Source organism: Oncorhynchus keta, unplaced genomic scaffold (genome assembly GCF_023373465.1).
Source record: "Oncorhynchus keta strain PuntledgeMale-10-30-2019 unplaced genomic scaffold, Oket_V2 Un_contig_8107_pilon_pilon, whole genome shotgun sequence".
NCBI lineage: Eukaryota > Metazoa > Chordata > Actinopteri > Salmoniformes > Salmonidae > Oncorhynchus > Oncorhynchus keta.
In genome coordinates this window covers 257,501-285,406 of record NW_026289864.1, presented here as the reverse complement: position 1 = coordinate 285,406, position 27,906 = coordinate 257,501, and the positions used below count along the sequence as shown (strand labels likewise).

The window sequence follows — 27,906 nt, the reverse complement described above, 5'->3', positions numbered from 1 at the left end:
TTTGGGCAGCTACAAAGGCTTCTTGATATAATTGCATGTCGGGGAGCTTTAATCCTCCCTTGTCAGTCGTTTCCTGTAATCTCTCTAGTTCCATCCTGGCCCTTTTCCCGGCCCAAACAAACTCCGTAATCACTTTCCTTCTGGATGTAAAGGTATAGACAGGTAAGGATAGTGGTAACATGCTAATGACCATCTGTATAACCTGTATCCTACACCATAATAAGATTTTTAGCTGATCCCAGCTCTTAAACTGTATTTGAATTTTGTTCTGTAGTTGGTCAAGGTTTTCAGAAATCATCTTCTCCAGACCAGGATTTAAAGCGATCCCCAGGTACTTCATGTTTTTAAGGACCCATTTAAACCTCCAGCTGAGGAAGTCATTTCTCAGACAATGTTTTGATAGCGGCATTACTTCAGATTTGGTCCAGTTGACTTTATAGCCTGATATCTCTGAAAATGCATTTATTAAGTCCAGTTAAGGCCATATGTTGGGAGCCTGACATTATTAGTAATATGTCGTCTGCATAAAGCAGTGGTTTATTCTCTCTCCCTCCCATATTAACCCCTTTGATTAACTGATGCAGCCTAATGGCTTCGGCTAATGGTTCTAATGCTATAATAAATAGGAGGGGCGAGAGACAGTCACCTTGTTTCGTGCCTCGTCCTACTGAAAATGGAGATGATCGTAGTCCGTTAGTGACTACTATGGATTTGGGGTCGTTGTACAAAAGTTTAATAATATTCTGAAAGCCCTGTCCAAATCCGTATGTATTTATAGTATAATGCAGGTAGTCCCAGCCCACCCTATCAAAGGCTTTCTCTGCGTCTAGGGAGAAGGCTGCCACTGAAGTATCCAAATATTTTGCCTTCCAGATGACATGCAATAGATTGTTAGATGAAGTTCTGCCTTTCACAAATCCTACCTGGTCTGGGTTTATGATTTTCTTAATGATATGATTCACCCTCATAGCCAGAATTGACTTTATTAAGGAAATTGGACAATAACTCCCGCACTCAAGGGGATCCTTTCCCTTTTTTGGGATTAGGATGTTTGCTGCATCACTTATAGAAGGTGGGAGCTCACCTGTGTCAATTGATGTTTTCAATATTTCTGGGCTTTGCTGCTCTGCAAACCTTTTGTAGAAATCACTGGGTATCCAGTCCAACTCTGTGGGTGCTTGTCTTATCGTTTCGGTCAATTCCTCCAAAGTAATTGGACAGTCGATCCAGTTCCTGTCTTCCTCTTTTAGTTTAGGAAGGCTCAGATTCTGAAAGAATGCCTCTGCTTTGTGCATATCTAAAGGACTGTCTGAAGTAGAACGTTCCTGATAGAAGTCTCAAATTATATTGTTTCTTTATGATTGGTAATCAGCTTGCCTGTCTTTTTTCTGATTCCACCTATTTGCCGATCTGTTTCTCTGGATTTCCATTGACTGGCCAACGGTTTTGCTGCCTTTTCCCCTGATTCATACCATCTCTGCTTCAACCTGTACAGGGAATTTTCAGCCCGTATTTGGTTTTCGTCAAATTTACCAGAGAAATGTTGTTCGGATTGGACCAATATTCCCTCTCCAGCGTTTTGAGCTCTGTTTCAAGTTTATCAATTTTCTGTTCATCTTGTTTCTTAATAGGAACTGATATAGGAACTATTATTGCTCCACGTATCTATGCTGTAAAAGCTTCCCAGACATGTACCTGTTTTTCAAAGAACATTGTAATATTCTAGGCATAAACACTCAGTGAGAATGTTACTCATGTGTAGCAAAGCAACCCCGCCTCTTCCTCGCTAATCCAATCTCACTTTTTCTCTATGCCCATTTCAATTTAAATGTAAAAGCTCTAATGCAATTTCCAAGCCTCTCTGACCGTCCTCTCACTTTACTGTTTGTGACTTGCAATTGAAGAAGAGTGGGAGAGAAGGGGAGGTAGCGGGATGTAGGTGGAAGGAAGAGAGGGGGAAGTAGAGAGGGATGTAGGTGGAAGGAAGAGAGGGGGAAGTAGAGAGGGATGTAGGTGGAGGAAGAGAGGGGGAAGTAGAGGGATGTAGGTGGAAGGAAGAGAGGGGGAAGTAGAGGGATGTAGGTGGAAGGAAGAGAGGGGGAAGTAGAGAGGGATGTAGGTGGAAGGAAGAGAGGGGGAAGTAGAGGGATGTAGGTGGAAGGAAGAGAGGGGGACTTAGAGGGATGTAGGTGAAGGAAGAGAGGGGGAAGTAGAGAGGGATGTAGGTGAAGGAAGAGAGGGGGAAGTAGAGAGGGATGTAGGTGGAAGGAAGAGAGGGGGAAGTAGAGGGATGTAGGTGGAAGGAAGAGAGGGGGAAGTAGAGAGGGATGGAGGTGGAAGGAAGAGAGGGGGAAGTAGAGAGGGATGGAGGTGGAAGGAAGAGAGGGGGAAGTAGAGGGATGTAGGTGGAAGAAAGAGATGGGGAAGTAGAGAGGGATGTAGGTGGAAGGAAGAGAGGGGGAAGTAGAGAGGGATGTAGGTGGAAGGAAGAGGGGGAAGTAGAGAGGGATGTAGGTGGAAGGAAGAGAGGGGGAAGTAGAGAGGGATGTAGGTGGAAGGAAGAGAGGGGGAAGTAGAGAGGGATGTAGGTGAAAGGAAGAGAGGGGGAAGTAGAGAGGGATGTAGGTGGAGGAAGAGAGGGGGAAGTAGAGAGGGATGTAGGGGGAAGTAGAGGGATGTAGGGGGGAGTAGAGAGGGATGTAGGTGGAAGGAAGAGAGGGGGAAGTAGAGGGATGGAGGTGGAACGAAGAGAGGAGGAAGTAGAGAGGGATGTAGGTGGAGGAAGAGAGGGGGAAGTAGAGGGGGGTGTAGGTGGAAGGAAGAGGGGGGGAAGTAGAGAGGGATGTTGGTTGGAAGGAAGAGATGGGGAAGTAGAGAGGGATGTAGGTGGAAGGAAGAGAGGGGGAAGTAGAGAGGGATGTAGGGGGAGGAAGAGAGGGGGAAGTAGAGAGGGATGTAGGGGGAGGAAGAGGGGAGGGAACAAGTGATTGAAAGGAAAGAAGAGGGCAAGGAGAAATTGAGAAAGTGATGAAAAGAAAGAGCGGGTGGGAGGGAATTAAAGATTTAGAAGGGAAGGGAGTGAGAGAGGGAATGATAGAGAGGGAGAGAGTGTTTTCATCACAGGGGTGAAGTTGTCTGCTTGCATAAAACATGGAGCTGTCTGAACCACAGTGCTCAGTTGCACATATGCTCTGGCCACAGGTGATTTGTAGAGCAGCTATTCCAGGGCACCTGTGTGTGTGTGCCTTTTTGATAAAGTGTGTGTGTGTAAATGACTGTGTACGTTTGTGTGTCAGGGAGGATTGGGCAGAGGCGACGGGGAAGGGCCGTATTTCATCCAGCGCATCGCTCACCGGGATCACCGATTTCAAAACATTACATCTTATGCGCATGGCTAGCCAGCACTACTGAGCAGAGCTGCTTGTGTGTGTGTGTGTCCATACGGGGGCTGGGTAAAGGGTCTGGCCCCATAGGGTAGCCCAGCACTACTGAGCAGAGCTGTGTGTGTGTGTCCATACGGGGGCTGGGTAAAGGGTCTGGCCCCATAGGGTAGCCCAGCACTACTGAGCAGAGCTGTGTGTGTTACTGGTTATTAAGAGGTAATTGAGTCTTCATCCTCTGTGGCTCTCGCCATGCCGCGGGTTCAACAGAAAATCTGTTTTTGTTTTGTTAGAGGAGGGGTGAGATGAGAATTGTCGGTGTGTCCTTGTGTGTGGGAAGTTTTGCTAACACAGCATTGTGTCAGTCGGTGTCAAAATAAGGACCCAATCATCACAAACTTGACCCCCGGTCCACCTTTTCCCCTTTCTCTTCTCTAGTCCAATCATGTCGGATGTGGTTAGCATAAAGATCAATCAGGATTGGCGGGAGCCTCCAGATTACTCAGATTACTCTGAGGCCTTTTGGACAGGAGGCTGATGTTGCTTTGTTAGCACAATGTTGTTGGGTGTAGCGCCCAGCAGAACCAACCAACTCTGAGTTTACATTAATCAATGCAACAGGGTGGAGAGAGGATAGGGGGAGGTGTGTGTGTGAGAGAGATGCTGCACGCATTGGATAGAGGGATACAATGAGTGAATATGTGATGGCGTTTTCATGGGATGATTTGCTTGTGTGTAGTTTGCAAAGTTGATTTAGTTTACGTAGATATGAGGGTTCTTGTCAGCAGCCACAGAGGAGGAATGCTGTTTGGTGTTGGAGAGCCCTGCACCATGCTCGCTCGCTCAAGTGTGTGTGTGCCCCTCACCTCACCACACTGCTCCTCACCACACCACACTGCTCCTCACCACACCACACTGCTCCTCACCACACCACACTGCTCCTCACCACACCACACTGCTCCTCACCACACCACACTGCTCCTCACCATCACCTCACTGCTCCTCACCACACCACACTGCTCCTCACCACACCACACTGCTCCTCACCTCACCACACTGCTCCTCACCTCACCACACTGCCACACTCACTGCTCCTCACCACACCACACTGCTCCTCACCACACCACACTGCTCCTCACATCACCTCACCTCACCGCTCCTCACCACACCACACTGCTCCTCACCACTGCTCCTCACCACTCACCGCTCCTCACCTCACCACACCTCACCACACCACACTACACCACCACTCACCACACCACACTGCTCCCTCACCACACTGCCTCACCACACCACACTGCCCTCACCACACCACACCACACCACACCACACCACACCACACCACACCACACTGCTCCTCACCACACCACACCACACTGCCCCTCACCACACCACACTGCTCCTCACCACACCACACCACACTGCCCTCACCACACCACACTACCCCCTCACCACACCACACTGCCCCCCACCTCACCACACCACACTACCCCCTCACCACACCACACTACCCTCACCACACCACACTACCCCTCACCACACCACACCACACTACCCTCACCACACCCACACTACCCTCACCACACCACACTGCTCCTCACCACACCACACTACCCCACCACACCACACTGCCCCCTCACCACACCACACTACCCCTCACCACACCACACTACCCTCACCACACCACACTCCCCACCTCACCACACCACACTACCTCACCACACCACTGCCCCCCGCCTCACCACACCACACTGCCCCTCACCACACCTCACCACACCACACTGCCCCTCACCACACCACACCACACCACCTGCCTCACCACACCACACTGCCCCCCGCCTCACCACACCACACTGCCCCTCACCCCCCGCCTCACCACACCACACTACCCCTCACCACACCACACTGTCACCCACACTACTCCCTCACCACACCACACTGCCCCTCACCACACCACACTGCTCCTCACCTCACCACACCCCTCACCACACCACATCACACTACCCCGCCTCACCACATCACACTACCCCTCACCACACCACACTGCCCCCCGCCTCACCACACCACACTGCCCCTCACCACACCTCACTACCCCTCACCACACACACTACCCCTCACCCCTCACCACACCACACTGCTCCTCACCACACTGCCCCTCCTCACCTCACCACACCACACTGCCCTCACCACACCACACTGCCCTCACCACACCACACTGCTCCTCACCACACTGCTCCTCACCACACCACACTGCTCCTCACCACACCACACTACCCCTCACCACACCACACTGCCCCCCGCCTCACCACACCACACTACCCCTCACCACACCACACTACCCTCACCACACCACACTACCCCTCACCACACCACACTACCCCCTCCCACACCACACCACACTACCCTCACCACACCACACTACCCCTCACCACACCACACTGCTCCTCACCACACTACCTACCCCACACCACACCACACCACACCACACCACACCACAATGCCCCTCACCACACCACACTACCCCTCACCACACCACACTACTCCTCACCACACTACCCCTCACCACACCACACTACCCCACACCACACTGCCCCCCCCTCACCACACCACACTACCCCTCACCACACCACACCACACTACCCCTCACCACACTGCCCCCGCCTCACCACACCACACTGCCCCCTCACCACACCTCACCACACCACACTGCCCCTCACCACACCACACTGCTCCTCACCACACCACACTACCCCTCACCACACCACACTACCCCTCACCTCACCTCACCACACCACACTACCCCTCACCACACCACACTGCCCCTCACCACACCACACTACCCCTCACCACACCACACTGCCCCTCACCATACCACACTGCTCCTCACCACACCACACCACACTACCCCCTCCACCACATCACACTACCCTCACCACAACACACTCCCCCACACCACACTGCCCCTCACCACACCACACTGCCCCCCGCCTCACCACCCCACACTACCCCTCACCACACCACACTACCCCCACACTCACCACACTGCCCCCCGCCTCACCACACCACACTACCCCTCACCTACCCTCACCACACACACTGCCACTCACACCACACTGCCCTCACCACACCACACTGCCCTCACCATACCACACTGCCCCGCACCACACCACACCACTGCTACCTCACCACACCACACTACCCCTCACCACACCACACCACACTGCCCCTCACCACACCACACTCCTCACCACACCACACCACACTGCCCTCACCACACCACATTGCCCTCCTCACACCACACTGCCCCTCACCACACCACACACCACCCCTCACCACACCACACTACCCCTCACCACACCACATTGCTCCTCACCACACCACACTGCTCCTCACCACACCACACTGCCCCTCACCACACCACACCACCCCTCACCACACCACACTACCCTCACCACACCACACTGCCCCTCACCACACCACACTGCTCCTCACCACACTGCTCCTCACCACACCACACTACCCCTCACCACACCACACTACCACACACCACACACTGCCCCGCCTCACCACACCACACTGCCCCTCACCACGCTGCCCCTCACCACACCACACCACACTGCACCTCACCACACCACACTGCTCCTCACCACACCACACCACACTACCCCTCACCACACCACACTACCACACACCACACTGCCCCCCGCCTCACCACACCACACTGCCCCTCACCACGCTGCCCCTCACCACACCACACTGCTCCTCACCACACCACACTGCTCCTCACCACACCACACCACCCCTCACCACACCACACTACCACACACCACACACCACACTGCCCCCCGCCACACCACACACCACACTGCCCCCCGCCTCACCACACCACACTGCCCCCCACCTCACCACACCACACTGCCCCCCCCCTCACCACACCACACTACCCCTCACCACACCACACCACACTACCACACACCACACACCACACTGCCCCCGCCTCACCACACCACACTGCCCCCCGCCTCACCACACCACATTGCTCCTCACCACACCACATTGCTCCTCACCACACCACACTGCCCTCACCACACCACACTACCCCTCACCACACCACACTACCCCCACACTCACCACACCACACTGCCCCTCACCACACCACACTGCTCCTCACCACACTGCTCCTCACCACACCACACTACCCCTCACCACACTACCACACACCACACTGCCCCCCGCCTCACCACACCACACTGCCCCCTCACCACGCTGCCCCTCACCACACCACACCCCTCACCACACCACTGCTCCTCACCACACCACACTGCTCCTCACCACACCACACCACACTACCCCTCACCACACCACACTACCACACACCACACTGCCCCCCATTACCTCACCACACCACACTGCCCCTCACCACGCTGCCCCTCACCACACCACACTGCTCCTCACCACACCACACTGCTCCTCACCACACCACACTGCTCCTCACCACACCACACCACCCTCACCACACCACACTACCACACACCACACACCACACTGCCCCCCCCACACCTCACCACACCACACACTGCCCCCGCCTCACCACACCACACTGCCCCCCCCGCCTCACCACACCACACTGCCCCTCACCACACCACACCACACTACCCCTCACCACACCACACTACCACACACCACCTGCACCCCCACCTCACCACACCACACTGCCCCCACACTGCCCTCACCACACCACACTCACCACACCACACTGCCCCCTCCTCACCACACCACACTGCCGCCTCACCACACCACGCCGCCCCTCACCACACCACGCACCCCCTCACCCTCACCTCACCGCACCACGCCGTCCCTCACCTCACCGCACCACGCCGCCCCACCTCACCACACCACGCTACCCCTCACCACAACACACTACCCCACACCACACTGCCCCCCGCCTCACCACACTACCCCACACCACACTGCCCCTCACCACACCACACCACACCACACCACACCACACTGCCCCTCACCACACCACACCACACCACACCACACTGCCCCTCACCACACCCACACCACACTACCCCTCACCACACCACACCACACCACACTACCCCTCACCACACCACACTGCCCCCGCCTCACCACGCTGCCCCTCACCACACTGCCCCCCGCCTCACCACACCACACTGCCCCTCACCACACCACGCTGCCCCTCACCACACCACGCTGCCCCTCACCACGCTGCCCCTCACCACACTGCCCCTCACCTCACCTCACCACACCACACTGCCCCTCACCTCACCACACCACACTGCCCCTCAACTCACCACACCACACTGCCCCTCACACATTAACTATTCAAAAACACACACACACGCTCTCTTTCAAACACACACGCTCTCTTTCAAACACACACGCTCTCTTTCAAACACACACGTTCAGCCAACTCTGAGTGCAAGAGATAAGCATGCATCGCCTCACAGCTTTCCTATAACAAGCCCCCCTATAGCACCCCCGCCCTCCAACCCTCCCATCCTCCCCCAGGCTGTTCTTTTAATCCACTACCCAGTGAAAAGACCCACTGCAGTTAATAGTCATGAATAGCAAGGTCAGCGCCAGGGGACGGCCAAACAAAGGATGAAGCTGCCGTCATTGAAGCACAGCAATTTAGAGGATGTTAACTGTTAACCCAACATGACCACAGAGGGGGAAAACGCTTAGGATTGACCAGCGATTACCAATGATCCATTTAGCTGCCACTATAATGCTCAGCTCCACTAATCTCTAGTGCCACTTCACCTGTCATGGTGGCATCGTTGTATCGTAACTGTCCTAAAGCTGGGTTGTTACCGGGTTGAAATAAATGTCAGATTTTGAGTATGTATCAGTTGTTAGGGGCAACTTCAACTTGTTGGACCGGAACATTCTAACTGGTCTAAATGTTGTCTAACCTCATAGTTATTTTTATTGGCTGTTTTGCTGACACTTGTTCTGTGTTTCTCATTGGCCAGGTATCGAGTGTCCGCGCGGCTCCAGGAACATGCCCGGCGGCATGCAGGTGGCTGAGCCCTTCAGCGACGAGGCCATGGCCTTCACCAAGGAGCTGGTACTACAGAGAGAGGTAAACGCAACATTCATTTTGGCTCCAATTTCTTTGATTTCAGTGGTTTTACTTGCGACTGCATGTTTGGCTGGTTTTGCGGTCAGACATATTGGATCACATTCGACCTCCAGTTTCATTTTGTCTCCTGGCTTTCTTTAGTGTGGTTTTTGATGACTCTGGGTGTGTTCGTAAATTCACTCTGCAGTGCCAGAGTGTGCTCAGTGTGCTCAGGGCATTTGTAAATTCAGAGTGTTGTCAGATTGTCCCTCTGCAAATTCAGAACATGTCTTTCTCTGAGCGTTCAGAGACCACACTGGACGAAGGGTTGATCCGAGCGTTCTGTCCTCACAACGGCAGTCAGGCATACAAGCTAACGTTGGATAGCTTGATAGATACTTCTGGACACACCTCACTCTGACCATTTTACTCACCGTAGTAGAGCTGGTTTGGCTGTTTTCATGTTCATGTTTTCATGTTATCCAGAGCGTTGGTGACTGTAACTGTGCTGCTGGCAACAAATGAATTACGCTTTTTTGCCAACGTTTACTGACACCGGCCATATTCAACGGGTGTTTAACGTTTGTAAATTCATCAGTTATTCTGCACTTCAGCACACTCGGACGAGTGCTCTGACATCGGAGTTGATAACCAGAGTGAATTTACGAACGCACCCTCTGAGTTTCGTAGAAGGTCTACAATTTTGGATCATGTTTGAACCTCCATTTAGGTTCATCTATGGAACTCTGGTGCCTAGTTTCCCTTGGTGAATGCCATTCTAAATTGATGATAGGAGTTGTTTGTGTTAACTGTGAACCGAGGCCTAGTCTTCCCTCCCCTCATGTCCTTCTGCCATACAACCTTTTCTGACGGGCCGTGGAGAGATGATTCGGTCCTTCACTCCATCAATTGACCAAATCCATAGAACGTCTCAGTTGAATAATGGTAGAGCAGAAAGAAGGGGAGACGGGGAGGACAGGCGATAATTTAGCCTCCTAAAAACCACCCTGTTATGCCCCAAACCCAAAACCTTTCATTGGCTGACTTCCCAACCCCTTTCATACTCTCTGGCAAATGTGGCCTTGTCGCACCCTCTCTCCAGATACTCCCTTTTACAAACTGTAAATTAATTAAGGGTATAATTTGCCACGGGTAAGCTGATCCTAGATCCTAACGTTTATTGACATGTTAAACAGAAAGCTGCTGAATTAACTGGAGCCCATTGAAGCTAGCTCTGAATCCAAGGACAGCTAGCCTACTGTAACTCTCCTCTCTGTTGGCTGTTGGACCCTGTTGAAGGGCTCTGCGGGGGCATGCGTATCCCATGCTCCTTTGAGCCCCTCTAATTGTCATGGAAATGTGGCTTTGAGGCCAAATGTTTTGGCTGGTGTGGAGCTAGAAGGCTAGCCTGTGTAGGATGAGCTAAGAGGGGGAAGGAGAGAGGGAGGTAAAGGGAGGGAGTAGGATCAGGGAGAGGTTGAGAGGGAAAGAGAAAGAGGGGGAGGGAGGTAAAGGGAGGGAGTAGGATCAGGGAGAGGTTGAGAGGGAAAGAGAAAGAGGGAGAGGGAGGTAAAGGGAGGGAGTAGGATCAGGGAGAGGTTGAGAGGGAAAGAGTAAGAGGGGGAGGGAGAGAGGGAGGTAAAGGGAGGGAGTAGGATCAGGGAGAGGTTGAGAGGGAAAGAGAAAGAGGGGGAGGGAGAGAGGGAGGTAAAGGGAGGGAGTAGGATCAGGGAGAGGTTGAGAGGGAAAGAGAAAGAGGGGGAGGGAGAGAGGGAGGTAAAGGGAGGGAGTAGGATCAGGGAGAGGTTGGGAGGGAGTAGGATCAGGGAGAGGTTGAGAGGGAAAGAGAAAGAGGGGGAGGGAGAGAGGGAGGTAAAGGGAGGGAGTAGGATCAGGGAGAGGTTGAGAGGGATAGAGAAAGAGGGGGAGGGAGAGAGGGAGGTAAAGGGAGGGAGTAGGATCAGGGAGAGGTTGAGAGGGAAAGAGAAAGAGGGGGAGGGAGATAATTTTATCTTGTGTCCTTTAATTATTTGTACATTGTGTATATATATATATATATATATATATAATATGACATTTGTAATGTCTTTACTGTTTTGAAACTGTTGTATGTGTAATGTTTACTGTTAATTTTTGTTGTTTTTCACTTTATATATTCACTTTGTATGTTGTCTACCTCACTTGCTTTGGCAATGTTAACACATGTTTCCCATGCCAATAAAGCCCTTGAATTGAATTGATAAAGGGAGGGAGTAGGATCAGGGAGAGGTTGAGAGGGAAAGAGAGAGAGTGGGGAGAAAAATCCTGTTATCACACTGTCCATCTCTCCATTCCCCAGGTTGAAAATGATGGCCTTAGTCGAAGTGGCAAGATTAACATTTTTTTCTTCCCAAATCCTCCCAGTGTCACTGCGTTTTAAAACTGCCGCTCCGCTCCAATGGATGCGAATGGAGCCCAGGTGAACTCCTTTTAGGACGTTTTCTGACTGAGTGCGGATTTCTTTTTCATTTAGTGAATGATGTTTGATTGAAGCTGCTCTCCAAGTGTTCCACTTTTCAGTGAATGGGGTTTCATTTTAGTTTAGAGGGAATTCTCTCCACTGAATGGGGTTTCATTTTAGTTTAGAGAGAATTCTCTCCAGTGAATGGGGTTTCATTTTAGTTTAGAGGGAATTCTCTCCAGTGAATGGGGTTTCATCTTAGTTTAGAGGGAATTCTCTCTAGTGAATGGGGTTTCATTTTAGTTTAGAGGGAATTCTCTCCAGTGAATGGGGTTTCATTTTAGTTTAGAGGGAATTCTCTCCTGTGAATGGGGTTTCATTTTAGTTTAGAGAGAATTCTCTCCAGTGAATGGGGTTTCATATTAGTTTAGAGGGAATTCTCTCCAGTGAATGGGGTTTCATTTGAGTTTAGAGGGAATTCTCTCCAGTGAATGGGGTTTCATTTTAGTTTAGAGGGAATTCTCTCCAGTGAATGGGGTTTCATATTGGTTTAGAGGGAATTCTCTCCAGTGAATGGGGTTTCATTTTAGTTTAGAGGGAATTCTCTCCAGTGAATGGGGTTTCATTTTAGTGTAGAGGGAATTCTCTCCAGTGAATGGGGTTTCATTTTAGTTTAGAGGGAATTTTCTCCAGTGAATGGGGTTTCATTTTAGTTTAGAGGGAATTCTCTCCAGTGAATGGGGTTTCATTTTAGTTTAGAGGGAATTCTCTCCAGTGAATGGGGTTTCATTTTAGTTTAGAGGGAATTATCTCCAGTGAATGGGGTTTCATTTTGGTTTAGAGGGAATTCTCTCCAGTGAATGGGGTTTCATTTTAGTTTAGAGGGAATTCTCTCCAGTGAATGGGGTTTCATTTTAGTTTAGAGGGAATTCTCTCCAGTGAATGGGGTTTCATTTTAGTTTAGAGGGAATTCTCTCCATAGGCATTTCCACCGATGTGTTTGTATTTTTCAGAATCAGACTGTCAATACCGTTTGCAGTCTTAGCAGGGGTATTCAGCTTCAAGGCCTCGCGTGTGCCGAACCGACGCCACGTCAAACATCATTCCCTCTCCTCTGCCCCTTCTCTTACTTCCCCCTCCTCCTTTCGCCTCCTCTCTCCCCTTTCCTCCTTTGAGGAATGCTGTGTCAGTGCATGCTTGACGGGTCGGCTGGTATGTTGGGGTGTCATCACGCTCTTCAATGTTCTCGCTCTAAAGCACTGCGGCGATGGCGTCTTAATTTCTCCTGATCCAAACACTCATCATTAAAGTGGCGCGGGTTGAGAGGAGCAGCCATGATTTCTGCCACTATTTTTAAATCTCTCTCTTGCTCTCTACATCTTGGTGTCTACCTCTCGCTCTCCCTCCGCCTATCTTTTTTCTCTTTCTGTCTCTCTCTCCTGCTTCTTGCTCTGTCTTGGTCTCTCTCTCTCTCCACCCTTTTCTCTTTCTGTCTCTCTCCTGCTTCTTGTTCTGTCTTGGTCTCTCTCTCTCTCCACCTTTTTCTATCTGTCTCTTTCTCTCTCTCTCTCTCTCTCTCTCTCTCTCTCTCTCTCTCTCTCTCTCTCTCTCTCTCTCTCTCTCTCTCTCTCTCTCTCTCTCTGTCTCTCTCCATCTCTCTCTCTCTCTCTCTCTCTCTCTCTCTCTCTCTCTCTCTCTCTCTCTCTGTCGCTCTCCTCCTCTCTCTCTGTCGCTCTCCATTGCCTCTCTCTCTGCCGCTCTCCATGCCTCTCTCTCTGTCGCTCTCCATGCCTCTCTCTCTGTCGCTCTCCTCCTCTCTCTCTCTGTCGCTCTCCTCCTCTCTCTGCCGCTCTCCATGCCTCTCTCTGCCGCTCTCCATGCCTCTCTCTGTCGCTCTCCATTGCCTCTCTCTCTGCCGCTCTCCATGCCTCTCTCTCTGTCGCTCTCCATGCCTCTCTCTCTGTCGCTCTCCTCCTCTCTCTCTCTCGCTCTCCATTGCCTCTCTCTCTGCCGCTCTCCATGCCTCTCTCTCTGTCGCTCTCCATGCCTCTCTCTCTGTCGCTCTCCTCCTCTCTCTCTGTCGCTCTCCTCCTCTCTCTCTGTCGCTCTCCTCCTCTCTCTCTGTCGCTCTCCTCCTCTCTCTCTGTCGCTCTCCTCCTCTCTCTCTGCCGCTCTCCATGCCTCTCTCTGCCGCTCTCCATGCCTCTCTCTCCTCCTCTTTCCGCTGCTCTCCTCCTCTCGCTACCTCTCTCTGCCTTTCTCCCCATGTACAGGGTCTTCAAAGTATTCACATCCTTTGACTTTTTCCAAATGTTGTTGTTACAGCCTGAATTTAAAATGATTAAATAGGGATATCACTGATCTACACACAATAGCCCAGAATGTCAAAGTGGAATGATGTTTTTGGATATGTTTACAAATTAATAAAAAATGAAATGCCGAAATATCTTGAGCCAATAAGTTATTTAACCATTTTGTTGCGTAAATAAGTTTGAGTAGAAATGTGCTTAACAAGTCACATAAGTTGCATGGATTATTTGCAATAATATTGTTTAACATTATTTTTAAATGACTACCCAATCTTTGTACCCCACACAATTATCTGTAAGGTCCCTCAATCGAGCAGTGAATTTCGCAAACATATTCAACCACTAAGACCAGGGAGGTTTTCCAATGAATCGCAAAGAAGGGCACCTAGATGCAGACATTGAATATCCCTTTGAGCATGGTGAAGTCATTAATTACACTTTGGATGGTGTATCAGTACACCCATTCAGGCAACAGGCGCCCTTCCTAACTCAGTGGCCAGAGAGGAAGGAAACTGCTCAGGGATTTCTCCACAACTAGCATAAATGACAGTGTGAAAAGAAGGAAGCCTGTACAGAATAAAAATATCCTGATGGCATTAATTAAAGTAATACTGCAAAAAATGTGGTAAAGAAATGTACTTTTTGTCATGAATACAAAGCATTAGGTTTGGGGAAAATCCAACATATCACTGAGTACCACTCTTCATATTATCAAGCATGGTGGTGGCTGGATCATGTTTTGGGTATGCTTGTCATCGGCAAGGACGAGGGAGTTGTTGTTGATAAAAATGAACTAAATAGAGCTAAGCACAGGCAAAATCCTAGAGGAAAACTTGGTTCAGTCTGCTTTCCAACAGAGACTGGGAGACAAATTCACTAAAACACAAGGCCAAACTGGAGTTGCTTACCAAGATGACATTGAATGTTCCTGAGTGGCCTAGTTACAGTTTTGACTTAAATCAGCTTGAAAATCTATGGCAAGACTTAAATGGCTGACTAGGAATGATCAACAACCAACTTGACAGAGTTTGATGAACTTTTTAAAGAATAATGGGCAAAAATAGCTCTTAGAGACATCAAGATATATTCGTTTTGTTTTCCATATATTTATCTTGTAATTTTCTTACAGTATTTTGTGTAGATCGTTGTCAAAAAATGACAATGAAATCATTTTAATCCCACTTTGTAACAACATGTAACAACATGTGGGCAAAGGTGTGTGAAGGTACTGTATGTGTGGACAGTTGATTTTATCACTGCAGTATCTAGTAGGCTATACAGTATCAGAGCTGAATGAACTCATCCCAGACACACCAGGTCACTCTGTCTCTCCCTGGCACCTCTCTGGCCCTTCCTGTTCTCATGTCCACCATTGGTCAGTGACAGCACTGTACCCAGTCATGTGTTAAAGTTAGATGGCCAGCGCCCCCTGTTCCCAGGCTGACACGGGGTTGGCAGCACATCCCGACAGGACAGCTGGGCGGGCGGGAGTGGGGGGGCAATGACTCATGTGGCCCGCACAGCAACATTCACTCAGTCAGTCAGTCACCACAGATTACCGGGCACAGACTCCCTCGCTGCTCAAGAAGCTTTAATGTCTGTGATTGGGCCCCCCACAGAGTGTCGGTGGGTTTGTGGGTGTCTGTGATTGGGCCCCCCACAGAGTGTCGGTGGGTTTGTGGGTGTCTGTGATTGGGCCCCCTACAGTGTCGGTGGGTTTGTGGGTGTTTTAGGTGTGTGTGTGTCTAATGGGGAAGCCTTTGATTAGTTGAATCAGGTGTTTTAGTGCTGCTGGGAGGGAAACCCTGTCCACCCTTTCTGTGGAAGTTTGAAAGAAATTGCAGTATTGGAAATGGTACTTTTACCTGCAGCATTAAGACCTGCCCAACCCTATAATTTATCCAAGCCAGCCACTGCAGGTTGATGGCACCTTCATTGGGGAGGATGAGCTCGTGGTAATGAGTGGAATTGGTGGAATGGTATCAAACACATTGAACACATGGTTTCCAGGTGTTTGATGCCATTCAGTTGAATCTGTTCCACATTTATTATGAGTCGTCCTCCCCTCAGCAGCCTCCTGTGAAGCCAGCCTGTATGAGAATCACCCACTATATGCATTTGGAGGTGGCTAGGCCTGTTTAACATTCTCCTGCTCACCAGGTTCTGGGTGAGAAAGTGCATCCTTCATGTGTTTTGAGCCTTTTAATGTCTATTTTGCCTCTCACTCCAAGACCATATTGGATTTCTCCTTCGTCTGGCGCTTTGCATTGATTTCCGTTCACGTCTGAATTATTTGGCGTGAGTCAGATTACACAAGTGCCGCGCTTCCATCTTTCATCCCTCTTTCCTCCTCCCGTCTCCCTTCTCCCTCTATATAGTGCTTCCATCCCTCTTTCCTCCTCCCGTCTCCCTCTCTCTATCTAGTACTTCCATCTCTCATCCCTCTCTCCTCCTCCCGTCTCCCTCTATCTAGCGCTTCCATCTCTCATCCCTCTCCTCCTCCTCCCGTCTCCCTCTATCTAGCGCTTCCATCTCTCATCCCTCTCTCCTCCTCCCGTCTCCCTCTATCTAGCGCTTCCATCTCTCATCCCTCTCTCCTCTTCCCGTCTCCCTCTATCTAGCGCTTCCATCTCTCATCCCTCTCTCCTCCTCCCGTCTCCCTCTATCTAGCGCTTCCATCTCTCATCCCTCTCTCCACCTCCCGTCTCCCTCTCTAGCGCTTCCATCTCTCATCCCTCTCTCCTCCTCCCGTCTCCCTCTATCTAGCGCTTCCATCTCTCTCTATCTAGCGCTTCCATCTCTCATCCCTCTTTCCTCCTGTCTCCCTCTATCTAGCGCTTCCATCTCTCATCCCTCTCTCCTCTTCCCGTCACCCTCTATCTCGTGCTTCCATCTCTCTTTCCTCCTCCCGTCTCCCTCTCTCTATCTAGCGCTTCCATCTCTCATCCCTCTCTCCTCCTCCCGTCTCCCTCTATCTATCTAGCGCTTCCATCTCTCATCCCTCTCCTCCTCCCGTCTCCCTCTCTCTATCTAGCGCTTCCATCTCTCATCCCTATATCCTCCTCCCTTCTCCCTCTCTTTATCTAGCGCGTCCATCTCTCATCCCTCTCCTCCTCCCGTCTCCCTCTCTCTATCTAGCGCTTCCATCTCATCCCTATATCCTCCTCCCGTCTCCCTCTATCTAGCGCTTCCATCTCTCTCTATCTAGCGCTTCCATCTCTCATCCCTCTCTCCTCCTCCCGTCTCCCTCTATCTCGTGCTTCCATCTCTCTTTCCTCCTCCCGTCTCCCTCTCTCTATCTAGCGCTTCCATCTCTCATCCCTCTCTCCTCCTCCCGTCTCCCTCTATCTAGCGCTTCCATCTCTCATCCCTCTCCTCCTCCCGTCTCCCTCTCTCTATCTAGCGCTTCCATCTCTCATCCCTATATCCTCCTCCCTTCTCCCTCTCTCTATCTAGCGCGTCCATCTCTCATCCCTCTCCTCCTCCCGTCTCCCTCTCTCTATCTAGCGCTTCCATCTCTCATCCCTCCCTCCTCCTCCCGTCTCCCTCTCTCTTCCTCCTGTCTCCCTCTCTCTATCTAGCACTTTCCAGCTCTCATCCCTCTCTCCTCCTGTCTCCCTCTATCTAGCGCTTCCATCTCTCATCCCTCTCTCTTCCTCCTGTCTCCCTCTCTCTTCCTCCTGTCTCCCTCTCTCTTCCTCCTGTCTCCCTCTCTCTTCCTCCTGTCTCCCTCTCTCTTCCTCCTGTCTCCCTCTCTCTTCCTCCTGTCTCCCTCTCTCTTCCTCCTGTCTCCCTCTCTCTTCCTCCTGTCTCCCTCTCTCTTCCTCCTGTCTACCTCTCTCTATCTAGCACTTTCCATCTCTCATCCCTCTCTCCTCCTGTCTCCCTCTATCTAGCGCTTCCATCTCTCCTCCTCCCGTCTCCCTCTCTCTATCTAGCACTTACATTCACATGTTCATTTGTATGCACAGTCAGGTCTCGGTGACCTGACATGCTTGTGCTGATATACAGTGCATTCAGAAATTATTCAGACCCCTATACTTTTTTGGACATTTTTGCAAATGTATTAAAAATAAAGTTATCACATTTACATAAGTGTTCAGACCCTTTTGTTGAAGCACCTTTCTTTGGCAGCGATTACAGCCTTGAGTCTTATTGGGTTTGATGTTACAAGCTTGGCACAGCAGTATGGGGAGTTTCTCCCATTCTTCTCTGCAGATCCTCTCGTGCTCTGTCAGGTTGGATGGGGAGCGTCGCTGCACAGCTATTTTCAGGTCTCTCCAGAGATGTTCGATAGGGTTCAAGTCTGGGCTCTGGTTGGGCCACTCAAGGACATTAAGACTTGTCCCGAAGCTACGTTGGCTTGGCTGTGTGCTTAGGGTCATTTCCTGTTGGAAGGTGAACCTTCTCCCCCGTCTGAGGTCCTAAGCTCTCTGAAGTAGGTTTTCATCAAGGATCTCTCAGTACTTTGCTTTGTTCACCTTTGGCCCGATCATGACTCTCATTCCCTGCCGCTGAAAAACATCCCCACATGATGCTGCCACCAACGTAATTCACTGTAGGGATGTTGCCAGGTTTCCTCCAGATGTGACTCTTAGCATTCAGGTCAAACTGTTCAATCTTGGTTTCATCAGACCAGAGAATCTTGTTTCTCATGATCTGAGAGTCTTTAGGTGCCTTTTGGCAAACTCCAAGCGAGCTGTCATCTGCCTTTTACTGAGGAGTGGCTTCCATCTGGCCACTCTATCATAAAGGCCTGATTGGCGGAGTGCTGCAGAGATGGTTGTCCTTCTGGAAGGTTCTCCCTTCTCCACAGAGGAACTCTGGAGCTCTGTCAGAGTGACAATCAGGTTCTTGGTCACCACCCTGACCAGGCCCTTCCTCCACAGAGGAGCTCTGTCAGAGTGATCATCGGGTTCTTGGTCACCACTCTGACCAGGCCCTTCTCCACAGAGGAACTCTGGAGCTCTGTCAGAGTGATCATCGGGTTCTTGGTCACCACTCTGACCAGGCCCTTCTCCACAGAGGAACTCTGGAGCTCTGTCAGAGTGACCATCGGGTTCTTGGTCACCACCCTGACCAGGCCCTTCTCCACAGAGGAACTCTGGAGCTCTGTCAGAGTGACCATCGGGTTCTTGGTCACCACTCTGACCAGGCCCTTCTCCACAGAGGAACTCTGGAGCTCTGTCAGAGTGACCATCGGGTTCTTGGTCACCACCCTGACCAGGCCCTTCTCCACAGAGGAACTCTGGAGCGCTGTCAGAGTGACCATCGGGTTCTTGGTCACCACCCTGACCAGGCCCTTCTCCACAGAGGAACTCTGGAGCGCTGTCAGAGTGACCATCGGGTTCTTGGTCACCACTCTGACCAGGCCCTTCTCCACAGAGGAACTCTGGAGCGCTGTCAGAGTGACCATCGGGTTCTTGGTCACCACTCTGACCAGGCCCTTCTCCACAGAGGAACTCTGGAGCGCTGTCAGAGTGACCATCGGGTTCTTGGTCACCACTCTGACCAGGCCCTTCTCCACAGAGGAACTCTGGAGCTCTGTCAGAGTGATCATCGAGTGGGTCCAAACTTCCATTTAATAATGATGGAGGCCACTGAGTTCTTTGAGGCCTTGGACTCCAATCAAGTTGTAGAAACATCTTAAGGATGATAAATAGAAACAGGATGCACCTGAGCTCGATTTCGAATTTCATAGCAAAGTGTCTGAATACTTAATAATGCTATTTCCTCTTTTTTATTTGTAATACATTTGCAAAAATGTCAAACCTGTTTTCACTATGTCAGTATGGGGTATTGTGTGTAGATTGCTGAGTTACTTTAATTAAAAAGAAAATCCATTTTAGAATAGGGCTGTAATGTAACAAAATGTGAAAGAAGTCGGGCTCTGAATGCTTTCCGAAGGCACTGTAGCGAAAGTGTGTGTGTGTGTGTGTGTGTGTGTGTGTAGTTAAATAATAGATGGTGTGTTTTATAGGCCAGACAGACTTGGGGACACTGAGAATTCTCCCCCTGCGGACAGTTTGTTTGTAGGGTCTTTAAAGCCTTAAACCACCAATACTATTCTCAATATCATTTCCTAATATGATTTATATAGAATACATGGATGTCTTCTTCCATCCACTACTTTTATTCAGAACTGTTTTACTTTAGTAGTATTTACATGCATCACATGCCAATATGCCGATATGGTTTATTGACTTAAATTCAAGCACCGGAACACTACCTCTGCAATAGGCGACAACCTTACCATGAACGCACCCGGTCCCCTTACCTAGTGCCAGTGTGTGAGAGATGGCGTTATCCGTGGCCCTCTTTAATAGTACTGACTTATAGGATGGAGGAGACAGGAATGTCCCCCATAAACTCCTCTACGCCACGGCAGAGAGATGGAGGGAAAGGAATGTCCCCCATAAACTCCTCTACGCCACGGCAGAGAGATGGAGGGAAAGTAATGTCCCCCATAAACTCCTCTACTCCACGGCAGAGAGATGGAGGAGACAGGAATGTCCCCCATAAACTCCTCTACGCCACGGCAGAGAGATGGAGGGAAAGTAATGTCCCCCATAAACTCCTCTACGCCACGGCAGAGAGATGGAGGGAAAGGAATGTCCCCCATAAACTCCTCTACGCCACGGCAGAGAGATGGAGGGAAAGGAATGTCCCCCATAAACTCCTCTACGCCACGGCAGAGAGATGGAGGGAAAGGAATGTCCCCCATAAACTCCTCTACGCCACGGCAGAGAGATGGAGGAGACAGGAATATCCCCCATAAACTCCTCTACGCCACGGCAGAGAGATGGAGGAGACAGGAATGTCCCCCATAAACTCCTCTACGCCAAGGCAGAGAGATGGAGGGAAAGGAATGTCTCCCATAAACTCCTCTACGCCAAGGCAGAGAGATGGAGGGAAAGGAATGTCCCCCATAAACTCCTCTACGCCACGGCAGAGAGATGGAGGAGACAGGAATATCCCCCATAAACTCCTCTACGCCACGGCAGAGAGATGGAGGAGACAGGAATGTCCCCTATAAACTCCTCTACGCCAAGGCAGAGAGATGGAGGGAAAGGAATGTCTCCCATAAACTCCTCTACGCCAAGGCAGAGAGATGGAGGGAAAGGAATGTCCCCCATAAACTCCTCTACGCCACGGCAGAGAGATGGAGGGAAAGGAATGTCCCCCATAAACTCCTTTACGCCACGGCAGAGAGATGGAGGAGACAGGAATGTCCCCCATAAACTCCTCTACGTCACGGCAGAGAGATGGAGGGAAAGGAATGTCCCCCATAAACTCCTACGCCACGGCAGAGTGATGGAGGGAAAGGAATGTCCCCCATAAACTCCTCTACGCCACGGCAGAGAGATGGAGGAGACAGGAATGTCCCCCATAAACTCCTCTACGCCAAGGCAGAGAGATGGAGGGAAAGGAATGTCCCCCATAAACTCCTCTACGCCAAGGCAGAGAGATGTAGGGAAAGGAATGTCCCCCATAAACTCCTCTACGCCACGGCCGAGAGATGGATGAAAAGGAATGTCCCCCATAAACTCCTCTACGCCACGGCAGAGAGATGGAGGGAAAGGAATGTCCCCCATAAACTCCTTTACGCCACGGCAGAGAGATGGAGGAGACAGGAATGTCCTCCATAAACTCCTCTACGTCACGGCAGAGAGATGGAGGGAAAGGAATGTCCCCCATAAACTCCTACGCCACGGCAGAGTGATGGAGGGAAAGGAATGTCTCCCATAAACTCCTCTACGCCACGGCAGAGAGATGGAGGGAAAGGAATGTCCCCCATAAACTCCTCTACGCCACGGCAGAGAGATGGATGGAAAGGAATGTCCCCCATAAACTCCTCTACGCCACGGCAGAGAGATGGAGGAGACAGGAATGTCCCCCATAAACTCCTCTACATCCCGGCAGAGAGATGGAGGGAAAGGAATGTCCCCCATAAACTCCTCTACGCCACGGCAGAGAGATGGATGGAAAGGAATGTCCCCCATGAACTCCTCTACCCCACGGCAGGGAGATGGAGGAGACAGGAATGTCCCCCATAAACTCCGCTACACCACGGCAGAGAGATGGAGGGAAAGGGATGTCCCCCATAAACTCCTCTACGCCACGGCAGAGAGATGGAGGAGACAGGAATGTCCCCCATAAACTCCTCTACGCCACGGCAGAGAGATGGAGGAGACAGGAATGTCCCGCATAAACTCCTCTACATCACGGCAGAGAGATGGAGGGAAAGGAATGTCCCCCATAAACTCCTCTACGCCACGGCAGAGAGATGGAGGAAAGGAATGTCCCCCATAAACTCCTCTACGCCACGGCAGAGAGATGGATGGAAAGGAATGTCCCCCATAAACTCCTCTACGCCACGGCAGAGAGATGGATGGAAAGGAATGTCCCCCATAAACTCCTCTACGCCACGGCAGAGAGATGGATGGAAAGGAATGTCCCCCATAAACTCCTCTACGCCACGGCAGAGAGATGGATGGAAAGGAATGTCCCCCATAAACTCCTCTACGCCAAGGCAGAGAGATGGAGGGAACGAGAAAGAGGTATGTGCTTCTTCATCCCCAGACGTTTATGAGCGTGACCTTTATGAGCATGACCTTGTGTGTGTGAAGAAAACGCTGATAAGCTCTGGCTAACAACTTCACCATCCATTCTGATGAGCCCCACGGAACTCCATACACCCTGGTTCTGATGGTCTGGCGCCGACAGAGATGGCCGCCTCGCTTCGCGTTCCTAGGAAACTATGCAGTTTTTTTTTTTTACGTGTTATTTCTTACATTTCTTACATTAGTACCCCAGGTCATCTTAGGTTTCATTACATACAGTCGAGAAGAACTACTGAATATAAGATCAGCGTCAACTCACCATCAGTACGACCAAGAATATGTTTTCCGCGACGCGGATCCTGTGTTCTGCCTTACAAACAGGACAACGGAATGGATCGCATGCAGCGACCCAAGAAAACGACTCCGAAAAAGAGGGAAACGAAGCGGTCTTCTGGTCAGACTCCGAAAAAGGGCACATCGCGCACCACTACCTAGCATTCTTCTTGCCAATGTCCAGTCTCTTGACAACAAGGTTGTCGAAATCCGAGCAAGGGTGGCATTCCAGAGGGACATCAGAGACTGCAACGTCCTATGCTTCACCGAAACATGGCTCACTGGGAAGACGCTATCCGATGCGGTGCAGCCAACGGGTTTCTCCACGCATCGCGCCGACAGAAACAAACATCTTTCTGGTAAGAAGAGTGGCGGGACATGACTAACGAGACATGGTGTGATGAAGGAAACATACAGGAACTCAAATCCTTCTGTTCACCTGATTTAGAATTCCTCACAATCAAATGTAGACCGCATTATCTTCCAAGAGAATTCTCTTCGATTATAATCACAGCCGTATATATCCCCCCCAAGCAGACACATCAATGGCTCTGAACAAATTTTATTTAACTCTTTGCAAACTGGAAACCATTTATCCGGAGGCTGCATTCATTGTAGCTGGGGATTTTAACAAAGCTAATCTGAAAACAAGACTCCCTAAATTTTATCAGCATATCGATTGCGCAACCAGGGGTGGTAAAACCTTGGATCATTGTTACTCTAACTTCCGCGACGCATATAAGGCCCTGCCCCGCCCCCCTTTCGGAAAAGCTGACCACGACTCCATTTAGCTGATCCCTGCCTACAGGCAGAAACTAAAACAAGAGGCTCCCACGCTGAGGTCTGTCCAACGCTGGTCAGACCAAGCTGACTCCACACTCCAAGACTGCTTCCATCACGTGGACTGGGACATGTTTCGTATTGCGTCAGATAAAAATATTGACGAATACGCTGATTCGGTGTGCGAGTTCATTAGAACGTGCGTCGAAGATGCCGTTCCCATAGCAACGATAAAAACATTCCCTAATCAGAAACCGTGGATTGATGGCAGCATTCGCGTGAAACTGAAAGCGCAAACCACTGCTTTTAATCAGGGCAAGGTGTCTGGTAACATGTCCGAATATAAACAATGCAGCTATTCCCTCCGCAAGGCTATTAAACAAGCTAAGCGTCAGTACAGAGAAAAAGTGGAATCTCAATTCAATGGCTCAGACACATGAGGCATGTGGCAGGGTCTACAGTCAATCACGGACTACAAGAAGAAACCCAGCCCAGTCACGGACCAGGATGTCTTGCTCCCAGGCAGACTAAATAACTTTTTTGCCCGCTTTGAGGACAATACAGTGCCACTGACACGGCCTGCAACGAAAACATGCGGTCTCTCCTTCACTGCAGCCGAGGTGAGTAAGACATTTAAACGTGTTAACCCTCGCAAGGCTGCAGGCCCAGACGGCATCCCCAGCCGTGCCCTCAGAGCATGCGCAGACCAGCTGGCCGGTGTGTTTACGGACATATTCAATCAATCCCTATACCAGTCTGCTGTTCCCACATGCTTCAAGAGGGCCACCTGTAGCTCAGTTGGTAGAGCATGGCGCTTGTAACGCCAGGGTAGTGGGTTCGATTCCCGGGACCACCCATACGTAGAATGTATGCACACATGACTGTAAGTCGCTTTGGATAAAAGCGTCTGCTAAATGGCATATATTATTATTATTATTATTGTTCCTGTTCCCAAGAAAGCTAAGGTAACTGAGCTAAACGACTACCGCCCCGTAGCACTCACTTCCGTCATCATGAAGTGCTTTGAGAGACTAGTCAAGGACCATATCACCTCCACCCTACCTGACACCCTAGACCCACTCCAATTTGCTTACCGCCCAAATAGGTCCACAGACGATGCAATCTCAACCACACTGCACACTGCCCTAACCCACCTGGACAAGAGGAATACCTATGTGAGAATGCTGTTCATCGACTACAGCTCGGCATTCAAAACCATAGTACCCTCCAAGCTCGTCATCAAGCTCGAGACCCTGGGTCTCGACCCCGCCCTGTGCAACTGGGTACTGGACTTCCTGACGGGCTGCCCCCAGGTGGTGAGGGTAGGCAACAACATCTCCTCCCCGCTGATCCTCAACACGGGGCCCCACAAGGGTGCATTCTCAGCCCTCTCCTGTACTCCCTGTTCACCCACGACTGCGTGGCCACGCACGCTCCAACTCAATCATCAAGTTTGCGGATGACACAACAGTGGTAGGCTTGATTACCAACAACGACGAGACGGCCTACAGGGAGGAGGTGAGGGCCCTCGGAGTGTGGTGTCAGGAAAATAACCTCACACTCAACGTCAACAAAACTAAGGAGATGATTGTGGACTTCAGGAAACAGCAGAGGGAACACCCCCCTATCCACATCGATGGAACAGTAGTGGAGAGGGTAGCAAGTTTTAAGTTCCTCGGCATACACATCACAGACAAACTGAATTGGTCCACTCACACTGACAGCGTCGTGAAGAAGGCGCGGCAGCGCCTCTTCAACCTCAGGAGGCTGAAGAAATTCGGCTTGTCACCAAAAGCACTCACAAACTTCTACAGATGCACAATCGAGAGCATCCTGGCGGGCTGTATCACCGCCTGGTACGGCAACTGCTCCGCCCTCAACCGTAAGGCTCTCCAGAGGGTAGTGAGGTCTGCACAACGCATCACCGGGGGCAAACTACCTGCCCTCCAGGACACCTACACCACCCGATGTTACAGGAAGGCCATAAAGATCATCAAGGACATCAACCACCCGAACCACTGCCTGTTCACCCCGCTATCATCCAGAAGGCGAGGTCAGTACAGGTGCATCAAAGCAGGGACCGAGAGACTGAAAAACAGATTCTATCTCAAGGCCATCAGACTGTTAAACAGCCACCACTAACATTAAGTGGCTGCTGCCAACACACTGTCATTGACACTGACCCAACTCCAGCCACTTTAATAATGGGAATTGATGGGAAATTATGTAAATATATCACTAGCCACTTTAAACAATGCTACCTTATATAATGTTACTTACCCTACATTATTCATCTCATATGCATACGTATATACTGTACTCTACATCATCGACTGCATCCTTATGTAATACATGTATCACTAGCCACTTTAACTATGCCACTTTGTTTACTTTGTCTACATACTCATCTCATATGTATATACTGTACTCGATACCATCTACTGTATGCTGCTCTGTACCATCACTCATTCATATATCCTTATGTACATATTCTTTATCCCCTTACACTGTGTATAAGACAGTAGTTTTGGAATTGTTAGTTAGATTACTTGTTGGTTATCACTGCATTGTCGGAACTAGAAGCACAAGCATTTCGCTACACTCGCATTAACATCTGCTAACCATGTGTATGTGACAAATAAAATTTGATTTGATTCGATTTTTCTCTGAAGACACGCACGCACAGTCACCTATGTGCTTGAGAATGTAAAATGTATGCCCTCATGCCTGTAAGTCGCTTTGAATAAAAGTGTCTGCTAAATAGCATACACTGTATATACATTAGATGGAAGTGGAGCAGCCATTTTGATCGTGATAGATCAGGGTTGTGTGTGTTGCGTGCTCGTTGATGTGACTAGACAGCCTATAATTAGCTAGATTAGCTCTGCTCTATGACCTTTCATGAGGCATGATGTGTTATGACTGGTCACGCTGTTCTTACCTCCACACACACAAAGTGGTGGGACAGAGAGGGTGTGTGTGTGTCTATCCCCTACTGTGAGTCTGGACCCGGCGGGCGGTGCTGTTATGCTAAAGGGACTCGCTGTAGCATCTTAATATGTCTTACCCTTCATGTCAAGGGCACTGCACCATGAAAGACCTCAGTGACGTGAATAATACATGTTCTGTGGTGCAGGTAGATCTCTATCGCTCTCTGCTTCTCTCTCTATCGCTCTCTGCTTCTCTCTATCGCTCTCTTCTTCTCTCTATCGCTCTCTGCTTCTCTCTATCGCTCTCTGCTTCTCTCTCTCGCTCTCTGCTTCTCTCTATCGCTCTCTGCTTCTCTCTCTATCGCTCTCTGCTTCTCTCTATCGCTCTCTGCTTCTCTCTATCGCTCTCTGCTTCTCTCTATCGCTCTCTGCTTCTCTCTATCGCTCTCTGCTTCTCTCTATCGCTCTCTGCTTCTCTCTATCGCTCTCTGCTTCTCTCTATCGCTCTCTGCTTCTCTCTATCGCTCTCTGCTTCTCTCTATCGCTCTCTGCTTCTCTCTCTTTTGCTCTCTGCTTCTCTCTCTATCGCTCTCTGCTTCTCTCTCTATCGCTCTCTGCTTCTCTCTCTATCGCTCTCTGCTTCTCTCTCTTTCGCTCTCTTCTTCTCTCTCTATCGCTCTCTGCTTCTCTCTATCGCTCTCTGCTTCTCTCTCTATCGCTCTCTGCTTCTCTCTCTATCGCTCTCTGCTTCTCTCTCTATCGCTCTCTGCTTCTCTCTCTATCGCTCTCTGCTTCTCTCTCTATCACTCTCTGCTTCTCTCTATCGCTCTCTGCTTCTCTCTCTTATCGCTCTCTGCTTCTCTCTATATCACTCTCTGCTTCTCTCTCTATCGCTCTCTGCTTCTCTCTCTATCGCTCTCTGCTTCTCTCTCTATCGCTCTCTGCTTCTCTCTATCGCTCTCTGCTTCTCTCTCTATCGCTCTCTGCTTCTCTCTATCGCTCTCTGCTTCTCTCTCTATCACTCTCTGCTTCTCTCTCCTTTATTTATCTTGGCAAGTCGGTGAAGAACACAGCCT

At 50.4% G+C, this 27,906-nt stretch overlaps 1 protein-coding gene across 1 annotated transcript in view; it reads left to right on the top strand.

Annotated features, from left to right (window-relative positions):
• Positions 1 to 27,906, top strand: part of LOC127926723 (staphylococcal nuclease domain-containing protein 1-like) — a gene marked incomplete at its 5' end in the record, with an annotated part of 298,204 nt that overhangs the window by 24,222 nt on the left and 246,076 nt on the right. Inside the window, one exon of the mRNA XM_052512234.1 lies at positions 9,386 to 9,495. Coding sequence (XP_052368194.1) covers positions 9,386 to 9,495 — 110 coding nt within the window. The remainder of the gene's footprint in view (positions 1 to 9,385; positions 9,496 to 27,906) is intronic.